The 19328-nt window shown below is 40.3% G+C and overlaps 1 protein-coding gene across 1 annotated transcript in view; it reads left to right on the top strand.

Annotated features, from left to right (window-relative positions):
- Window positions 1-19328, top strand: part of adgrl3.1 (adhesion G protein-coupled receptor L3.1) — a 117562-nt gene that overhangs the window by 21781 nt on the left and 76453 nt on the right. The window contains exons 3-4 of the mRNA XM_087841798.1: window positions 7751-7918; window positions 14258-14471. Coding sequence (XP_087697924.1) covers window positions 7864-7918; window positions 14258-14471 — 269 coding nt within the window. The 5' untranslated portion in view covers window positions 7751-7863. The remainder of the gene's footprint in view (window positions 1-7750; window positions 7919-14257; window positions 14472-19328) is intronic.

The raw sequence follows: 19328 nt of genomic DNA, 5'->3' as shown, positions 1-19328 counted from the left end.
TTGTTACTCAATTATGAAACTTTAAATAGCTTTTACAGTAAGAAAAAATCTGTAAAGCGCATATCTCCCAGAGACATTATAAACAAATCTTATACAGCCTGGGTGTGAAACTCTGAAACCAGAATCGCCTCGAGGGTTTTGGCAAAGACTAAAATCTGGCCAATGGGTGGCATTGGAAAATGTGAAGGATAGAGGATAAATTTAGTACTTTTAAATGTATTTTCATAAGTTTTATAACTTTTCCTGCTCATAAAGACCTCCCCCATTAGCTATTCTTATTACACCAAAGTAATTAAGTAATAAATAAATGATTAGATGACAGAAAAGTTCCTTTCACTATATTCAATAGAAATGTCTGTTTTGTACAATGGGTAGTTAATGTGTAGTTAAACACTGTTAGACTGATGTAAAAGCAAGTTTCTTCGGTTCGGCCCACTTAACATCCAAATAGCTTGTATTTGACCCCCGATGTAAGATGAGTTTGACATTCCTGTTCTCGAGAGTCTTTACAAAAAGACTTTGTTGTAGCTAGGCTAGCTAGTTACCTTTCCCCTCTGTAACATTATAGATAGTAATAGCATCAGTATCCGTCTCATAATGATTACTGTCTTGAAATTAAATATTTTAAATGATTAAGCATGTCCAAAATAGTCTACTTTGTCTTAGCTAGCCTTAATTTGCTACTGCAATTGATTTGATTTAGCCTGCTTATTTTTCCATGGCATGATATTGTGTTTCTTTGAAATTCTTTGAAAAGCTGGTCTTAAAAAAGTGATGTTATTGTGTTATATTTAGTTTTCACCCATAGTTATTGTGTTTTTTCTTTCAGAACTGGTGCTGTTTGAATTTTATGTCTCTTTTCACATTTGACAGTTGAACTTTTTATATCACTATCTAGTGTCAGAGAGCTGTGTTTTATGAAACCCGAATCTTTTAGGGCAGAGTCTAACAAGGAGAAAAAAGATAAATGCCTTATGTTATTAACTTGCTTTAAGATTCTTTTCAAATCGCTATGATCGCTTTTGGCACTCCCTCTCTCTCACTGCCTCCTGCCATCCTCTCTGTCTCCATCCCTGTGTCACTCCCGCTTTATCCCATCTTTCTATCTCTATTTCTCTTAGCCGTTTTCCTTTCCGACCTTCTTCACGAATCTCCTCCTCCATCTTCTTCCCTCCTCTTTAATCCTTCGTCTTTTTCCTCTCTCCACCCCTCCCCGCTTCTCCACTTCTCCTCCTATCTCAATTCTTGCTTGCACGTCTCCACCTTAGCCCGTCTTGTCTCATGAGGGAGGGAGGGCATATAGAGTTGATTAGATTGGAGCATTAGAAAGTTCAGAGCAAAGCAGAGCAGAACAGAGTGTGGTATCTAGCTGCCAGGCAGACAGAATCAAAACGCCTGTGCCTTACAGACGAGGTCATTGGTGGTGGATTTTCAGGCTGTTTTTGGTGCATCAGATTTCTGTGAGCATTCTCAGAGCAGCCAGAGGCAGCCATGCGGAAACTGCAGTGGTCCGGTCAAAGCCAGAGATTCCCTAGACGCAATTTTCTGACGGGCATAGCATGTCTAACATGGATGGAGAGGATGAGGTGCTTAGCCCAAAGCTTTGAACCCTTATGAGTGAAAATAATTTGAAAAGAAAATGTAGCTTTTAAAAAATAAAAATGTACTTGTGGGAAAAATCTTGAATCTTCTTTGAACAGCAACAGAGGAAACTAGTCTGTCAGGGCGGTCCAGCCTTCTTTGCATGTTTTTTTCTTATGCAAAATATAAAGGTGGCTTGAATTAGCTATGATCTGCTCTGCCACAGGCCATTATCCCTGATCATGACATGTTAAAACAGAGTAAATGTTGCAGTTAAAGTAACAGACTTCCCTGCTGCTATAAAAAAAGAAATTGAAAACAAAAACATTCTAAACAGCTGTTGTTCAATTTCACTGAGGATGTCAAATTGAGACCACAGTGATCCATACTGATGTAGGGGTGACCTATACCTTTAAGGCGACGCTGAAGCACTCTGCAGCTCTTTGCTACTGACATACAAAGGATTTACAACTGGCACTGTATAAATTGCTAGCTAGGCCACTTGTCTTCGGGGCACTGGTGACAATTGTGCACATTCCTACAGTGAAGCTGCCCTTCATCTGAGTACTGACATGTGTGCGCTCGACTGCATGTATGTACTGTGCATGCTAAAAACAAATGTCCAGTGGTAGTAACCATACTGCATCTAGCTGCAGTGGCCAAATGTATAGATTAAAAAAAAAAGAGACATGAGCTGACATGACTGTTTGTCACATGTTAGTAGTGGCCAGATCTAAACTCAACGAGACACTGACTTAATATTAATTGTGATTTTAATGTGGTGCGAGGGGGCTTGTATGTGAACTCCCCCTTTCTCTAAACATGCATACACATGCAACAGTAGGAATACATGTTGTGTTTGAGACATCAAGACATTCACATTATTGGGAGTTGACAGTATGTTTTTCCTGAGCCTCTGGTCACACTGAGGGGCCACTCGCTGCTAATCAGTATCTTAGGCTTCATCAGCACCAAGCAATTATGAGGGAGGACCTTCTATTCACAATCACTCATGCTGGTCTGTGTTTGAATGCGTGCGTGCCTGCTGCATGTGAATGTCTTTTGTCTGTTTGCACAGTGCATAATTGCTATGAGTGTGTATACACACGCCTGTTGCTTGAATGTGTGTGCTTGTTTCTTATGTCTCTCATTATAGGCCACAGGCCAGACTCCCACCAGGTTCTATCCTGATTAGTCATCTCTTCAGCTCCACACTGCCAAATTAGCTACCTAAATGTGTGTGTGTGTCTGTGTGTGTGTGTGTGCATGGTCACTCTAATCAAAATTCTCCCAGCCTGTCTACCTGTGCTGATGATAATTTGAAACACTACCTATACCGACTCACACTCTATCACCCACACAACCTTATTCCAACCCTTTCCATCACACGCACAGACACACACACGTAGAAATGGTCCATGGTGGTTACCCTAGCAAGCCAACTGGAGGTAATTTACCGTAGCTTGGCGGACACATGCCATTTTACTGAACATGGTGCATAGCCCCCTGAGCTTTGTTCCGCTCAGACTTCTCTCCAACAGAGCAAAGAATGAACAAATGAAGAAACTAAAAAGAGGGAAGAAAAGAACAGGTGAAGAAAAACTAAGTGAAGAAAAAAGGAGAAAAAAAACACAAGATGTCCTCTTCCTCTGCCGTTATAGCACACCAAATATATGTATCTATAGATAGATAGATAGATAGATAGATAGATAGATAGTACAAGAAGAAAAACTCAGCAGGTTATGCATGCATTTACATTTTCTCCTATTCTTTCTTTCTTTATTTTTGAACCATTTTCTTTTATTCTAATTATGGTGAATGCAAAACTACAGGTAAAGATAGATTACAAAATACTGATTTTAGTACAGTATCTAAACGGGTATTCATTTGCTCTCTATGGTTCGTTTTTTATAACTACTGCAATCCATCTGTTATCTGCTAGCCTAATATGATGCACATATACTCATACTTCAACACGGTATTCTTTAAGGCATGCTCACAGGATAAGTGCAACACGGACACATTTGAGACTCTGCCTGGAGGCTGAGGGAGTAGGGCATCTGGTCTCCTAGTGATAAGCATGTGTGTGTGTGAAAATGTGTGTATGAAGGCGCGTGCATGTGCGTGTGACGCGTGTTGACAAGGTAGCCCAGTCCGGTCAGCATTCATTAGTGAGAGAGAGAATCCCCGAATGAGGAGTGCTGTGACAGGCAGGACTCTCGTTAGGGAACTTAGCACACACACACACACACGCACACACACACTCAGTAGGGTCAGGCTGCCTTGTGCACAGAATCAGCCCAACATCAATTAGTTCATGGATGCATGCATTATAGACTGTGTGAGTGTGGCGGCTTTGGCGACAGCTATGTTAATGCCGACCCTGTAGGAAATGAAGATTCAGGGCAGAAAAATATGGGACATCGAGGCCATGCCACACATACATGTAAAACTAATGTGGAGAAGATTGTCTTATCGATACAGTAAATAATACAGTGTTGTTGAGACTGTTAACTGCATTAACGGTGCAGTTATAACATACATTATACATTAATTTTTTTCTTCAAGACGTTGGGAAAACTGCGATGGCAAAATAGCCAAGGTTGAAAAATGTAGTGTGTGTTTATATTTGTAGCATAATTAGCAGGTGTCTGCTAAGCGGATATGACTAAGCAGAGATGGATAGAAACGGCAGGTACATCCAAAGACTTGGATCCAGTCTGATCTTGTTTCTTTGTTGATGTTTTGCTCAGTTTTATGCAGATGCTGTTTATCTTCTAGAGAGCATCTCCAGTGAGATAGAACTAGTTCAGGATTGGAAATATTGAGCTCATTAAAAAAAAAAAAGATTTGATTATTTTCATAATTTTAGCAGTGAGCAGGTTCAGGTGGGGCCTGTGATGTTTGCAAAACCTTATGTGCTCTGATGAATACAGAGTGTAAACGCTTCACATATGTCCTGATAATTAGCATCATTACTGTCTGTTTACTCATTATATATTAACCAATCAACACATTAGGATAATTAAAGGAAGCAGGTTAGGAAAACAGGGCAATGCTTTGGGCAATCATTATTGTCTATGCTCTTGTCAGACTTTGTAGAGGGAACAGTTTTTTTGTCATTATCTGAACATATGGGCGCATGCAGCCCTGTTGAATTATGAACATAACTTGACTGACACGCAGCCATTGTCTGTGTAGCCACCGTGTGCATGGAGGAAATGAGAGGGTTAATTAACTGATGGGTGAGATGCTGGTGGAGCATACGGGGTGATGGAATAGCTTTTGAATTATGAAACAGCAGAATGCTGTGGCTGGTGGCGTCCAGCCATATGTCAGTGTATGCCTTCTCTGTCTAGCTGGGGACAGCTGGTCAGATTGCTCATGTTCAACTGAGTTAGGGGCCAATCAATCAAAATGGGGCAGTTTGTTAGTGGAGGAAAGAATAACACAGAGGAGTCTATTGTGAGTCTATCACTTTAGTGCCATTAGGGATTTGTCAAGAACTGTTAACAGATATGCAATCACACTCCAATGAAATCAGTTGCACCGCTTGGTATTTAGAAAGCTGAATAGGTTTGTAGATTAAAAATAAAAATTGAAGGATTTTTTTAAGTAGAAGGATTAAGTCGATTAGAACAGACAGTTTTGAGAAATCAAAATTATTCAAACTTTGACTTTTCTTACTTAAATTAGTTGTTTTGCCACCTATTGTCAGCTGACCAATACATTTTATTTACTTTTAAAATGATTTTTTTGTATCGCAAACTAGAAATCACAAAAAAAACAACAACAGTTTCTTACAGTTAACAATTAGTTTCTTCTGAATGCAACCCCCCCCCCCCCCCCCCAGTTTGTAGTTAAGTGCGTCGGTTAAGTTTTTACAGACTTATAAAAGGGAAACTTAAAGTCTCTGCCATTGTCCAGAGCTAAAGAATTATGCTCCATAAAAGTAATCTGATTGGATAAAATGCTTGACTACTTTATGCTGGAATGCAAATTGAATTTTCTACAACTTTTCAGACTTCACTAAATTAGGTTTGGCTTGTGTTTTTATCATTAGTTTTAGTGAATTTTCAATTTAAAGGATTTATTTTGACATACAAAAAAGAACAGAACCAATAAAATGCCAGATGACTATACAGGCCTCATCGTCTGTGGGTTTCTGCAGTGTGCATGTGCCTCTGGGTGGCTGTCTGTCCCATTTGCAGGTCTGCAATGAGGCTTTTTGTCATTTCAGATGCTCTGAAGATACGTTATACATGTGTTGTGTGATTCTGGTAAAAAAAAGGGCCTGTGTGATTCTGGCATTTTCTATAAATTAAAAGACTTTTGATAACATCAGTTATAAGAAATATCAAAGGCAGAGGATTGTGCCAAAGCAGATATTGCCTTCACAGCATGACATGATGGAAATAGCTGGCTATTGTCTCAGTCTCTGCTGGACAAAAATGATATGGTCACACTGATCAATAGTCTCTGTTACACATGATGTATCTCCCATGGCTGTGGCTGTCTGCTTTGCTCCATCTGTCCCCGGCTGTTGCATATTTCTCCAGCCCCTCTCGCTCCCACTTACAAACTTAATGTGCTTGTTTTTCCAGAGCTGAGTATGAGTTCCCTTGAGAACGGTGAACATTTAGGCACAAAGATGGCTTTTGCTACCTTAGAACTACTCCCCTGATGAAATTGATGTTTGTTTGAAAAGGATGATTGTGTGAAGATTTTATTATCCTTTATGTCATGCACACTTTAAACTTGACATACACACATAATTCTGCAAATTAAATGTAAATGTTGCAGCTTTTCCTATTTAAAACGTGAATTTTGTGGTGCAAAAAAACAAAGAGAGCCACTGAGTTGAGATAAGAGTGAGTGGGCGGGTGAGCAAGTGATTTGAACAGTGCTGGTCTTTTTAATCTGCTCAGAAAAAAGACGGAGAAACGATGCTTACCAGTCTGTCACTGCTATAACTTATCTCACAGACCATCCCTGTATTAATTGTTTGTTGCTGATGGACCATGAAATGAACAATTAGGTTGGGACATCAATACATTTCACACTTTGATGCTGATGTGTAATACCAAGTGAAGTGAATCCTAATAAAAGCATCATTATGCAAACATTAAGCACCATTGTATTATTTTACTATTTCTTTTAGACAAGGTCTGCATATAACAGTAGTCTTGCATTTTCCAGGCAGATTTGTGTTATTGTGTGTGGATTATTCGGGATATGGTTTGTTGCCATGTGAAATATAGATTTGCACAAAATATCCTGTTCTTGTTGTGTTTAACACACTATCATGGCTTTTTTTTTAGCTTAAAAATGTGATTTTAATTCCTTTAGAATCTTTTAAAGCAGATGAGATGTTTAGTATGACCTAATGAAGAATATATTAATTTGTAGATCTTAAAAATAATCACATATTGGACAGAAGTTTTTAACTCCCTAAGCTATTTAATTTAATTGAATTCAATTCAGTTTAATTATACAGCACCAAATCACAACAACAGTTGCCGCAAGCCGCTTTCCATTGTAATAAAATAATAAAGAGAAAATCCCAACAATCATATGACCCTGTATGAGAAAACGCTTTGGAGACAGTGGGAAGGAAAAACTCCATTTTATAAGGAAGAAATTGGTTTGCAGAACAAGGCTCAGGGAGGGGCGGCCATCTCTGTGACCAGTTGGGGGTGAGGGGAGGATGACAGAACAAAGACATGCTGTGGAAGAGAGACAGAGATTAATATTAAACAACTATACAATAAATGTTATCAAAGTGTTTTTATACATTCATGATTAAATGATCAATTTCTCTCTGTGTGTCTGCAGAATATCATTTACTTATCTAGCAATTTAATTTTCATTTTAATTTTCTGAAAATATGATTGAGGTACAAGTGTTTGTCATTTAGTCCTCTCTTTCTTTCTCTCATTATTGTTTAAGGAAATGATTTTTGTTATTTTGAAGTTTGTTAAAATGTCCATCCACTATAAATCAGTTAAATGTTTTGCTGGATAAACTTTGTCAGTTGTTCATATTGTTCAAAAAGATCATATTTTGGAATAGTTAGTAAATCTGTGTATTGCGGCCTACATAAAGCATCCTAATGTGTATACGTATGGCAAACTAAGTGAGCAGATTCTCTCTGTGTGTCAATTCTCAGGTCTGTATGGTGACAGGAAGACTGAGCTGTGACATATAAACAGCTCGCCACAAGACCGTCTGGGCTCAGCAGGAAGTACCTCCATATCTACTTCCAGGTCATCCTCAGACGTCATGTGGACCAGATGCCTGCTCTTGATCTCAACCTTCTTTTCCCCCATAGCCATTGGTAAGGGACACACTACTCATTGCACTGCCCTAACCAAAAAAGGAGAAAAAAAAAACCTTTTAATTTGTTAATTGAAATGTGTTGTATTGCTCAATTATTACTATTGCTACATTAAAGAATTTTCAGTCAAATATCTATGTGACTAAAGTCCAATTGGCAAAAGCAAGAAAAAAAATTGGGGACTAGTTTTGGTCATATTACAGAAGGAAAAACACCTGATTACTGACTTGATAAGGCCCTACCGTGGCTTACTGGGCTCACTGGAAAACGTAAAATAAAACAGCTGTTGATTATTTTAAGCTATAGTCTGTGTTTTTAATAACTGTATTGATAAGAGCAATAGGTAATGTTAGTTAATTTTATTACAGTCACAATTGTCTGCTAAAATAAAAGCTTTTTGCTGGACTTCTTTCAAAAAAGAAATAGCATTTGTTGCAAAGAGCTGTTACTCAGCAGGCACAAAAAAGCAAGGATACAAATGAGTCTTGAAACAACACAGATGGGATAAAGGAGGCCGACACACAGCGGATAAACAGACAAACTAACAAAGGGATGCACAAGACTACATACAGCATGGGCTGATTACAAAGCAAGGTGGCAACTGTTCAATTCAAGTTTACTTATAAAGCACCACATGACAGCAACAGATGCCTCAAGGCATTTTATATTATAAGGTAAAGACCTTGCAGTATAGTATGAGTCTTTAACATATGATGGGGTCTGATTATTCGAGAGTTTGTGTGTGAGGAGAAAGATTTTAAATTCAGTTCTGGATTTAACAGGGAGCAAATGAAGAGATGCTAATACAGAGGAAACGTGGTCTCTCTGTCTATTCCCTGACACCTGATAATAATGAATTAAGATTGTCCAGACTTGAAATAATGAATGCATGAAAAATAGACAAGTGAAGATATATAAAACAAGAGTGAAACTAATCAGGATAGCGCAGACAATCATAAAGGAGCGAAGAGGCAAAGGCACAGGAGACACACAAGAAAAAGCAATTACCAAAATAAGAGCATAAGAAAGAATAACAATAAAACCAAAAATAAGAATCAAAACTCAGGGCACCATTTTATTGCACACACAGAAATGTTTCACACATACAAAATGTTCAGTGCAGATGCAGTCCAGTAGGTCAACTTTATATTTCCTCCTTTCCTACATGACTATAGGCTTAAAAGACTCTGAGAGGGAGCTCTGGCCCATTTGAACTCGGCCCTATTAATAGCTCCTGTCACTCACATTGTGTAACTTTGTAACATGCACTCACGCACAAACACTCATATGTATCCACATTTTAAATAGATGTAGGTCTCTACAGCAAGTGATTCCTGGACCACACACACAAACACACCATCTAGCATGTACTTGCACCAACGTTGCCAGAAATCCCACCTAAAAACTAATGGATGCAATTAAAAGGCACACAGGGAGTGCTTATAGTCAGGCATATAAACACCAAGGGCTTGGTTTTACAGGAAGAGATGAGTTTCAGTTAAATATATTTGCATCGATGTCTAAAGAATGAGCTGACGTATGCAAAGTATGTTCCTTTTGCTTTGTGAGGAAACCTGTACAGCTGAAACAAGGACACCAGCTTGAGGACACACAACAGCAACCACTCAGTCTTCTCCAAAGACCTATATTATTTTAGGATTGTTCAAACAAAAATAAATGTAAATGTGAATCTGGGAATTATTTTGGTTTTTTTTTTGTTTGTTTGTTTTTGGGATTTTTTTTTTGGCAGGGTTTTACGGGGTTTTTTATATGCTCTATTGGGTGGAGGTGACTGACTGAAGAACATCCAGTTTCTTTCCTTTAAGGAACTTGTGTGAAGCATTTGCACTGTGAAGCTCTGTCTAATCAGTTTTGCAGAATTTGGCTTATTCTGAGCAGAGAGTCTAGGCCTGTACACTTCAGAATTCACCCTGCTACTTCTATAAGCTATCACATTAGCAGTAAACAGTAGTGACCCAATTCCACTGGCAGTCATACATGCTCATGCCATAACACTGCCTCCACCATATTTGACAGATGACGCGGTATGCTTCGAATCATTAGCTGCAACATCATCAACATCTGCAAAAAGCAACTGCTGTTGCAACTAGAGACTGAGGTACAACACATTGAGTGACCTACAACACAAAGACGTCCGGTCTGAGGGGGAATGTCATCATCCCCACTCTCCAAGACTGGGCACCAAGTCCTGAAAACAACTGGTAGATTAAATGCAAGGGCAGCTGACCTGAAACAGAAGACCATGGCTAAGCTGGGAACCTGGACCCTCTATAGCTGATTAAATGAAGTACCTTCTGAAAGTCTACTAGAAGATGTGAATGCGACATTACGCACAACCCCTACTGCAACAATCAATGAAACCAACCAGCTGATCTATACCACAGCAACATATGAGACATATAACTCTATAAGATTAACAACAGCAACAAGGAGCAGTATCTTCCATGGAGAAAAAGACTTGTGGCCAAGATCAAGGCAGAACAAAGGGACGTTAGCCAACTATCTGCAGAAAGGAGTGATGAAGTGTGATGGCTTGTGGTATACATTTTAAAGCAATTAGCTTGAACAGTTATACCAGAAGCTGGGAGAATAAGCCAAGTGTTCTCCACTGAACCATCCAAGTTATACTCTTGTGCTTCACAGGTAAAGGTGTGGCTGGTTGGGATTAGCTGAGTATGAATTATTGGCAGTCCGCGGCAGTGTCATCATTTATGTCATCTCCATTTAGGTAACCAATCTGTATCTGTCTGTCTTCTGGGTTCACTAGTCACCATCCAAGAAATATAAAGAGTCGGACAGCAACAGACTCTGGCATGATCCACACCTACTGGCTCAAGGATTTACTTCATTTTGTGAGCCCCTGGAAGCACAAATTAACCAGTTGCTAATGAATGAGGTGTACCCGGAATAGCTAACCGGAGGCTGAAAAGGCCTGATCGCCATGGAACTCCAGAAGAGTACACTAAGCGGAAAGAAGGAGGCTGAGGACTAGTGTGTGTCAGAAACACTATCCAGGAAAGAAAGAACAAAGATCCATTAGCACACAGACAGATGGCCACAACTGATCATGTGCTTAGTAAATACCTCAGGCAGCAGAAACCCAAGAAAGAAGAGGCGTAAGAAGAGGAAGCATCATGGATGGACACGCTACTGCATGCCATGGTCTCACTGGCAGGTAGAAGAAGGGTGTGATATTAAAAAAGTGCATGGAGGCACTAATTGTGGCAGCACAGACACAAGCTCTAAGCGCAAGATTGATGGAGGCTGGGGTCTACCACACCAGGCAAGATCCCAGGTGCAGGTGCAAAGATGCCCCGAGATAATCCAGCACATAACAGGGTGTGAGATGCTAGCAGGCAGGACATACATGGGACGACATAACCAAGCGGCTGACATAGTATACAGGAACATCTGTGCCAAATATGGCTGGAGGTTACTGAGGTCAAAATGGGATACACCCCCTGGTGGTTGACAATGATCAAGCTAAGATATAGATATATATAGATAGATATATAAATATATCTATCTATATATATTGATAAAACAATGAAGGTACTGCTAGCCTTAACCTTTAGAATATCTTATGCACTTAAAATAAGTTGTTTTCCCTGTAACTCAAAGCACCCCACATTTAAGACATCAGCATTGGCCAAAAGCTTTGGCAGTTCAAGTGAGAGATCACCTTTTAAATCTCTCTCCTCTTTCCTTTCACCCATTCCTTCTTTCCATCTATCCACCTCTTTCGCCACTCTCTTGTTCTTGGCCCAAATGTAAAAATCAATATCCTTTTGTTTCAGCCCCCCGAGGCAATAAGAGTGTCTGAATAAGACTGTCCGTACTGTCTGTTGCTGCCAAGCTTCTGTCACCACTTACACAACTAATGACAGACACATTAACATGGACTTGCCAGCTCACACATTATTACATGTAGTTAAAGACAGACAGCTAAATATGTGCGCATAGTGTGTGTGTGCGAGTGAATGCATGTGTATCAGGTGGCAGAAATATGTGTAGAGGGTCTCCTTTGGAGACAGGTTAAGCACAGCAGCTTTATAGGTGAGCCAGCTGATATAATAAGATAAATTAAAATGTGACAGACGAGACAGGATGGCATGTACGAGTCAGTTCATTTACTCCTGCTTACAAAGGCAGAGTGGCTTTTAATGGGAATACAGATAGACCCCTCATTTGAATAGTGTGTGTGTGAGTTTGTGTCATAATGCTTGCTTCATACCCAAAGGGGACCCTGTAAGGCAACACTGTAAGACATCTGATCCAAAGCTAGTCTAGACAGCTGCCTTACGATGCTGTTTATTGATCCCCGCATGCTCCAATTAACCCTCACTTCAGAATTTATATTCATGCTCACAGAGTCATGATGCAGCCATTGAAAAACTAATAAACTGACACTTACTTTCACACAGTAATGACCCAGTGCACTAAGACCCCCTGCTTACACAGACAAAACTGCATGATGCCCTGTTAAATCCTCAGCTACTTTGGAGACACACATCCTGTCTGAATGTGTGCTTAAGGTCTAATCATAGCCTGCAGTGGTATACATACGTGTGTGTGTGCATGTGTCTGTTCATTAGAGAAGACATTTTCAGTAAATGCCACTTATATATCAGTCTTATCTCTAAGCTACCTCCTGCCATTATCAATGTTTTTCCCTCAGGTACCAACACCACACTGATATTGGCTGGCTGTGAATTTCCACCTCTACATTCCATCACTCCGAGCATTTGTATGCATGAGTGTGTGCGTGTGTGTGTGCGTGCGTGTGTGTGTGTGTGTGTGTGTGTGTGTGTGTGTGCATGTGCTTCCGTGCTTGTGCGTCTGTGATGTGGTGAAGGGCAGTATTAAGTTGAGCCCGGGCACAGTGTCATTGAGCTCATTCAGATTCTTTGCTGCATTTGTGTAACCATGACGCTTCTCTAACCAATGAGAGAGCCAAGGGAGGGTGGACGGGGTTACTATGGTTACCATGACAGGGAGCGTTGCCTCGCTTTACACAGATGTTGTATGTCTGTGTCTTTTTAATTGCTTTTGTGTCTGTACATTCATGTGTGTATACATGTGCTTGTTTCTCTGCTTTTAAGAAATGATTTGACAGGATATGTTCTTCCAAAAAGAGCGCTGGGTCTGGCAACCTTCCACATTAGTTTTGTGTAGATTTAATAAATGTTATTAGTTTATTCAAGTGGGAAATACATAATATGTATATTGCACCCTGTATAGCAAAAATTCTCAGATGGTCTAGATGGGCAGTGATATATATATATATATATATATATATATATATATATGTGTGTGTGTGTGTGTGTGTGTGTGTGTGTGTGTGTGTGTGTAATAAAATCTGCATTATTATTATGGAAAGGTTAGGTGGATGCAGACATGGGCAATACAATTGAGCACCTCAGAAGAATAATCCATGCGACACTAACACCCAGAACCACACCATTATTGTCACTGCACTCCTATGTAATAGCTTCAGTCACATGGAGGTATGTATAAGGTGTTTTAGCAGAACATGAAAATAAAGAATGAGAGAAAGGGGAGAAAAGTCCAAATGCTTAAGAGCAAGGAGAAAACTTTTTTAAAACTATTCGTGTGCGTCAGGCATTGGGGGGCTGGCTGGCGGGGATTAACTGGAATCCACAGGAAGCAAGAATTAAAATAAAAGAAGTGATGGAATCGCGATAACAAGAAGAATCCAAAATCATGACACTGTTAAGAATACTTTTGATGTGAAGAGTTTGCCTTTCTTCTGATTTTTGCTCATTTTGTTTTTAGATGAAAGGGAGTTGTGTGGCACAAAAGCGTCCGCAAGTGAAGTAAAAAAATATCGGGAATGTTCGGTAACTTCAGACTCATTGAAATTAATGACATGTTCCCCATTACAGTACAGTCCTAGTGGATGTTTGCATCACATTTGCAACTTGTGAGAATAATTAGGCATTGCCATCTTTGAATATTATCTGCAGCACTAAATATCTGTTGAAATTGCCAGGCAATTACTCTCTATCTAGAATAATGTCCAATACTGCTAACTGCAAAGCACTAATTACCAAGTCAGTTCACTCGCGACAGTGGACGTGCCCTTATAAGAAGTCTTTTGTTATGCTATTGTTTTTATATAGTCTGAATAATTACGTCTATATGACAAGGGTACAAATGCAATTTCAGTTGAACACAGTCTATTCTTGAATAATTCAGGCCTTGCAGTCCAAGTAAATTAAAGATGGCTCTACCAAAACGTCTAGAGTATTTCACCAAACAAAGACTTAATATCAATACATATGTCTTTCTGTGCAGTTTATGGCCGTGCCCCCATCCCCATGGCAGTAGTCCGCAGGGAGCTGTCCTGTGAGTCCTACCCCATTGAGTTACGCTGCCCAGGCACAGATGTCATCATGATTGAAAGTGCCAACTACGGCCGCACCGATGACAAGATCTGCGACTCGGACCCCGTCCAGATGGAAAACACGCGGTGCTACCTGCCTGATGCATACAAGATCATGTCACTCAGGTCAGTTTGTATGTACGTGTTTGAGTGAATGTGTGATGTGTCTGAGCGGAACATTTTCTAAGAACTGTAAAACCAAAACTGACAACCACAGTGAAAATAATTAATTCTTTGTGTTGCTTTGTTAATTAAGTTTGTCCCATGGTATCCTTTTGGTGCGTGTTGAAGGCTGACTCATGGCACAAAGACAGAGCCAAGACAGGAACAGTCTGAATTGCTTTACTTACTCTGATTTTTTGTATGTTTGTCACACTTAAATGTTTCAGATCATCAGATCAACAAATGTAAATATTACACAAAGATAACAAAAGTAAACACAAAATACAGTTTTTAAATCAAGGGCTTTATCATTAAGGGTATGGCCATGTGTGAAAACTTGATTGCCCCCACCTTGTTAAATCATGAATAAACTGTGATTAACCACGTCTTTTACAACGCTAAGTTTCCCTCCCACTCTAAGGCCTGATTACTGCCTGTAATCACTTAAACAGAACCTGTCTGACAAACTGAAGCAGACTGAGAAATGCAACACAACATGTCACAATTGAAAGAGATGAGAAACAAAGTCACTGACATCTATCAGTCTGGAAACGGTTACCAAGCAATTTTGAAGGCTTTGGGACTCCAGCAAACCACCGTGAGAGCCATTATCGACAAATGGCGAAAATATGGAACAGTGGTTCCCAGGAGTCGCTGGTCAACCAAAAAGACCCCCAAAGCGTAGCGACGACTCATCCAAGAGGTCACAAAAGGTCAGAGTTTATTATTCAACAATAAGAAAGTTACTGGAAAAAAATACCACCCACTGGAGAGTTCAAGGAGAAAACAGTTACACAAAGACTCGCCTCACATTTGCCAGAAAAAATCTTAATGATCCCCAAGACATCTTTGAAAATACTCTGTGGACTGAAGAGAGAAACGCGGAACTTTTTTGGGAGGTTTGAGTCCCGTTACATGTGGCATAAAACTAACACAGCATGTCAGAAAAGGAAGTTCGCACCAACAGTAAAATATGGTGATGGTAGTGTGATGGTCTGGGGCTGCTTTGCTGTCTCAGGACCTGGAAGATTTGTTGCAGTTAATGGAACCATGAATTCTGCTGTCTACCAAAACATCCTGAAGGAGAATGTCCGGCAATCTGCTGTTGACCTCAAGCTTAAGCGCACTTGGGTTCTGCAGCAGGAAAATGATCCAAACCACACCAGCAAGTCCACCTGAATGGATGAAGATAAAACAAAATAAAGACTTTGGAGTGGCCTAGTCAAAGGCCTGACCTTAATCCAATTGAGATGCTCGAAATCCCCCCATGTGTTTTTTCCCACACCACACTATACATCAAGTTCTGAATTAACTATGAATTTACCCACTTTCAAGAAGTTTACACCAAACAACAGAGGCATAAAATGACAGAACTGCTAAACTGTAATGGGAGAAAAGGACAATTGTGACGGATTATTTATAGAAACCAGTGTAGTCTTATCAGACAATGGAAGCGACTCAGGTGACACTTCTCCTGCACATCTCTCCGGTGTGCCTGCCTCCTCCTCTGAGGGTGCTGAAAGGAACACAGCAATCTCAGCGTCTGCTCCATGGAAAATTATCATTGAACAACAGGCTGTAATATATGGATAGTTTAAAAAAACATTATAATGATATATTATGTCATACAGCATTTTATGCCATAATACATGGAGCTCACAAATTAAGGCTTCAGCAAATTTTCTTTACTTTGTAAATTTTAACAACAGATTTTTCCACTTTTTCTGTGTTTGTGAAAAATACAATATTTAATATTTGGGCTGCAAAATAATAATAATAGATTTTCATGTCTCCTTTCCTCACTTGAGACTATACTTTTATTAACACGAGTGAGTGCTGTTTTAGCTAACATCTAACATGTTCAGGTACTTTGCTCTGATTATCCTAACATTTATTTGGTGAGTAGCAGAATAGAAAAGAGAACCCAGCTTGTGATTTAGGGTTACCGGAAATGGTTTTTAATGCTGTCGTGGTCTCTGCACTTTACATATATTTTGTATTTGGCAGGTAGTTAGTTAAAGCTAGTTGGCAAATGATAGCATGACAAAAATAGCAATAAAGGGAAAGCACCGTGCTCTGTAATGAGAATGTCTGGCTATAAATAATTCATTAATGTCACCATTAGTATCCGGATTTTCCAGGTCCTGCGTTAATCTCACTTTCAGTTCTCTTGCTGTCCTATTATTTTCTCTCATCTTTTTTCCATCTCAATATTGCTATCATCTTTCCCCATCCGTCTCCCTACTCTGTTTCTCTATCAAACCACCTGTCTGTGTCATGTGGTGGTGCTCTGATTGCGACTGCTTTGGCCTAGCTTGGTCTCTCTTCTCGCTCTGGCAGCTGAAGCTTGTGTGGCCACTTTCCTACAGCCCTTTCCATCCATAATTTATACGGAAGCGCGCTCACACACACATGGCTTCTACCACACACAGCATACACTGCCCAGGGGCTACACCAGACTTTAAGCTCCAATTAGCAGAGCCAGAGGCCATACTTAATCTTGAGGGATCCTCTGTGGAGGTGACTCAGACCGGAAACAACTGTTTATCACATATATTTGTGGTGAACGGTTTGCGAGTTCCAAGATGCCGCGAGTGAGCCTTTGTGTCCACTTGCACAATACTCTGCAAAGCTCGGATATGCTCTTGCATACAGTATGTGTGTCCATGTTTGGCATAAATGCTGACAGTGAATCTTTTAGTGTGTGCTCATGCACATGTTCGTTGTATGTGTTTTTGCATGTTAACGGGTATTGAAGGCTTCAATTTCGAGTTTGACCGGGGATGTGTGTATGTATATACTTTCAACTCTTCCCCATACTCTCACATCCATTTTCTTCAGTCTGTTTCAGCCTGTCTTGTTTCCACTCTCTCATTGCCTCTATGTCTGTATCGTCTCTGGCTTTCAAGCTCCGCTCAACTGGCTGATAAAATCAGAGCATGTTCCGCCTGCCCAGTGTTTCCTCAGTATCACATTCTCTCTTTGTTTTCCTCTCCACCACTCTCCAAGGCCAATGAGTGTGTATGTATGAGTGTGTGTATGTGTTTGTGAATGTGCGCATGTGTGTGTGTGTGTGCTAATGTTTGTGTGCGTGGATGTGTGCGCCTATACCACATAATTGGTCTTGATATCAAAGCCTCATATCTCCAGAGGGTCTCACAAGGCTTCTCAGGCAACCTAGAAAGGACCTGATACCGCTGCATTTCCCAGATTATCTCCCCATTGGGATACACTGGGTTGAAGGGGAAACGAAGCCGTGGCCATGAAAGTTACGCTTAATCTGTTTTAGTGATACAGTGGCCTCAGTTCAGTGACTCACTCTGTTTTATCAGGGTTTGAACAGAGGCACCTTTATTTGAAAACGACTACTGAAAATCCTTTGTTTTAAGGTCTCTGCAGCTTAATTATTTCTTTTTTTAGGTTTTACCTTTGATATTAAATTAAGGCATTGTGAGTATAATTCAATTTTTCATTCTTTGTTAGACTCACCCCACTGGCACTGCACTTCAAACTTATTTTCCTAAATGTCAGGATGAATTTCACAGTACTGGTTAGTGCTAGGGTGTGGCTGGGTTGCATGCATATGTGTCACAAGTGACTTATATGAGGAGACATTTGATGGTTGAGTGTGCAGTTCTACACCGGGAGAGAGCTGCGAGCCAAAATGCCGAAGTGCCTTCGGGGATAGTGATTTATTCACATAAAAATGACTTGATGAGTTCTCTGGAGATGCTACAGAATTGGACCAAGTACCTTTCAGCACATTCTCTCAGATTTTCCCTCTTAATCTCACACACATGCATTCGCGCACTTGAGGCTGCAAGTGTCGATAGTGTGAAGAATGTGTGGACGTTACACACGGCCACACAAACTCTGTTTTGTTGCCTCTGCCACAGCTATCGTGATAGAAAATTACTTCTGGACTTCAAACAGACTTTCCCTCGATGCCTCCATACCACCTTTCCCACCTTGTCACCTTGTTGGCCCTTCAGCCTTTTTTTTCCGCTCTCACCTCTCTTTTTCTCGATTGCTCTCGTTTTCTCTCCCTTTCCATGCCTATTGAAGACGCCTCTCCACACAAAGGGAAGGCACTTTGACAAGAGAGACAAGGGTGGGGAGTTGTTCTCCCTTCTCCTCTGTTCCCCGTCTCTTTTGGATGTGTTAAATAACAACATGCTTCATTTATTATTCTCCCATCTGTCACCCTCTTGATATCTCAATTTTTGTCACTCCATTCTTAGTATTTTTTTTTCTACCCTCTCCTCATTCCTCAAATTGCTTCTCACCCCCTGTTTCCCACCCTCACTGTCACTCTTCCTTTCTCACTTACCATCTGTTTTAGCTTTCATTGGCTTTCCTGTTTTTCCATTTGCTTTTTTCTTTCCTCAACTCTGGGGAGAGATGAGGTTGAGGCTAAAATGCAAAGCCTTATAGGTTGCATGTTTCCTGTCTTTTATAGTGAATTCTATATTTTGTCCCTGTTTTGAACCGGGATGCTAGGGTTGACGGCCAGAGTGACAACCCAGGTCTCCAGATGAATCCTTCAGTGTGTCCCCAAAGATTCTAGGTGCACTATGGCTGTAAAAACACATATTAACACCACCACTGCGTACTAACATGCAGATGAAGGCACTCACATGCATATGTGAATGCATGTGGCAGCTGTTAAATGCATACTCACACTCTCTCTTGCCCACACACATACTGCGCTCAGAAAGAAATAGAGAGTTTCTTCTTAGTTCTTAAGCCTGCTCAACTTCTCCTTCTCTTTAGAACTGCATCTAAGCCTTCAAAGCTCCAGGCTAGTAGTGTAGCATGTGA

This window comes from Neolamprologus brichardi, chromosome 6 (genome assembly GCF_056152115.1).
Source record: "Neolamprologus brichardi isolate AB-2024 chromosome 6, ASM5615211v1, whole genome shotgun sequence".
Classification (NCBI taxonomy): domain Eukaryota; kingdom Metazoa; phylum Chordata; class Actinopteri; order Cichliformes; family Cichlidae; genus Neolamprologus; species Neolamprologus brichardi.
This window is presented reverse-complemented; position numbering and strand designations above follow the sequence as displayed.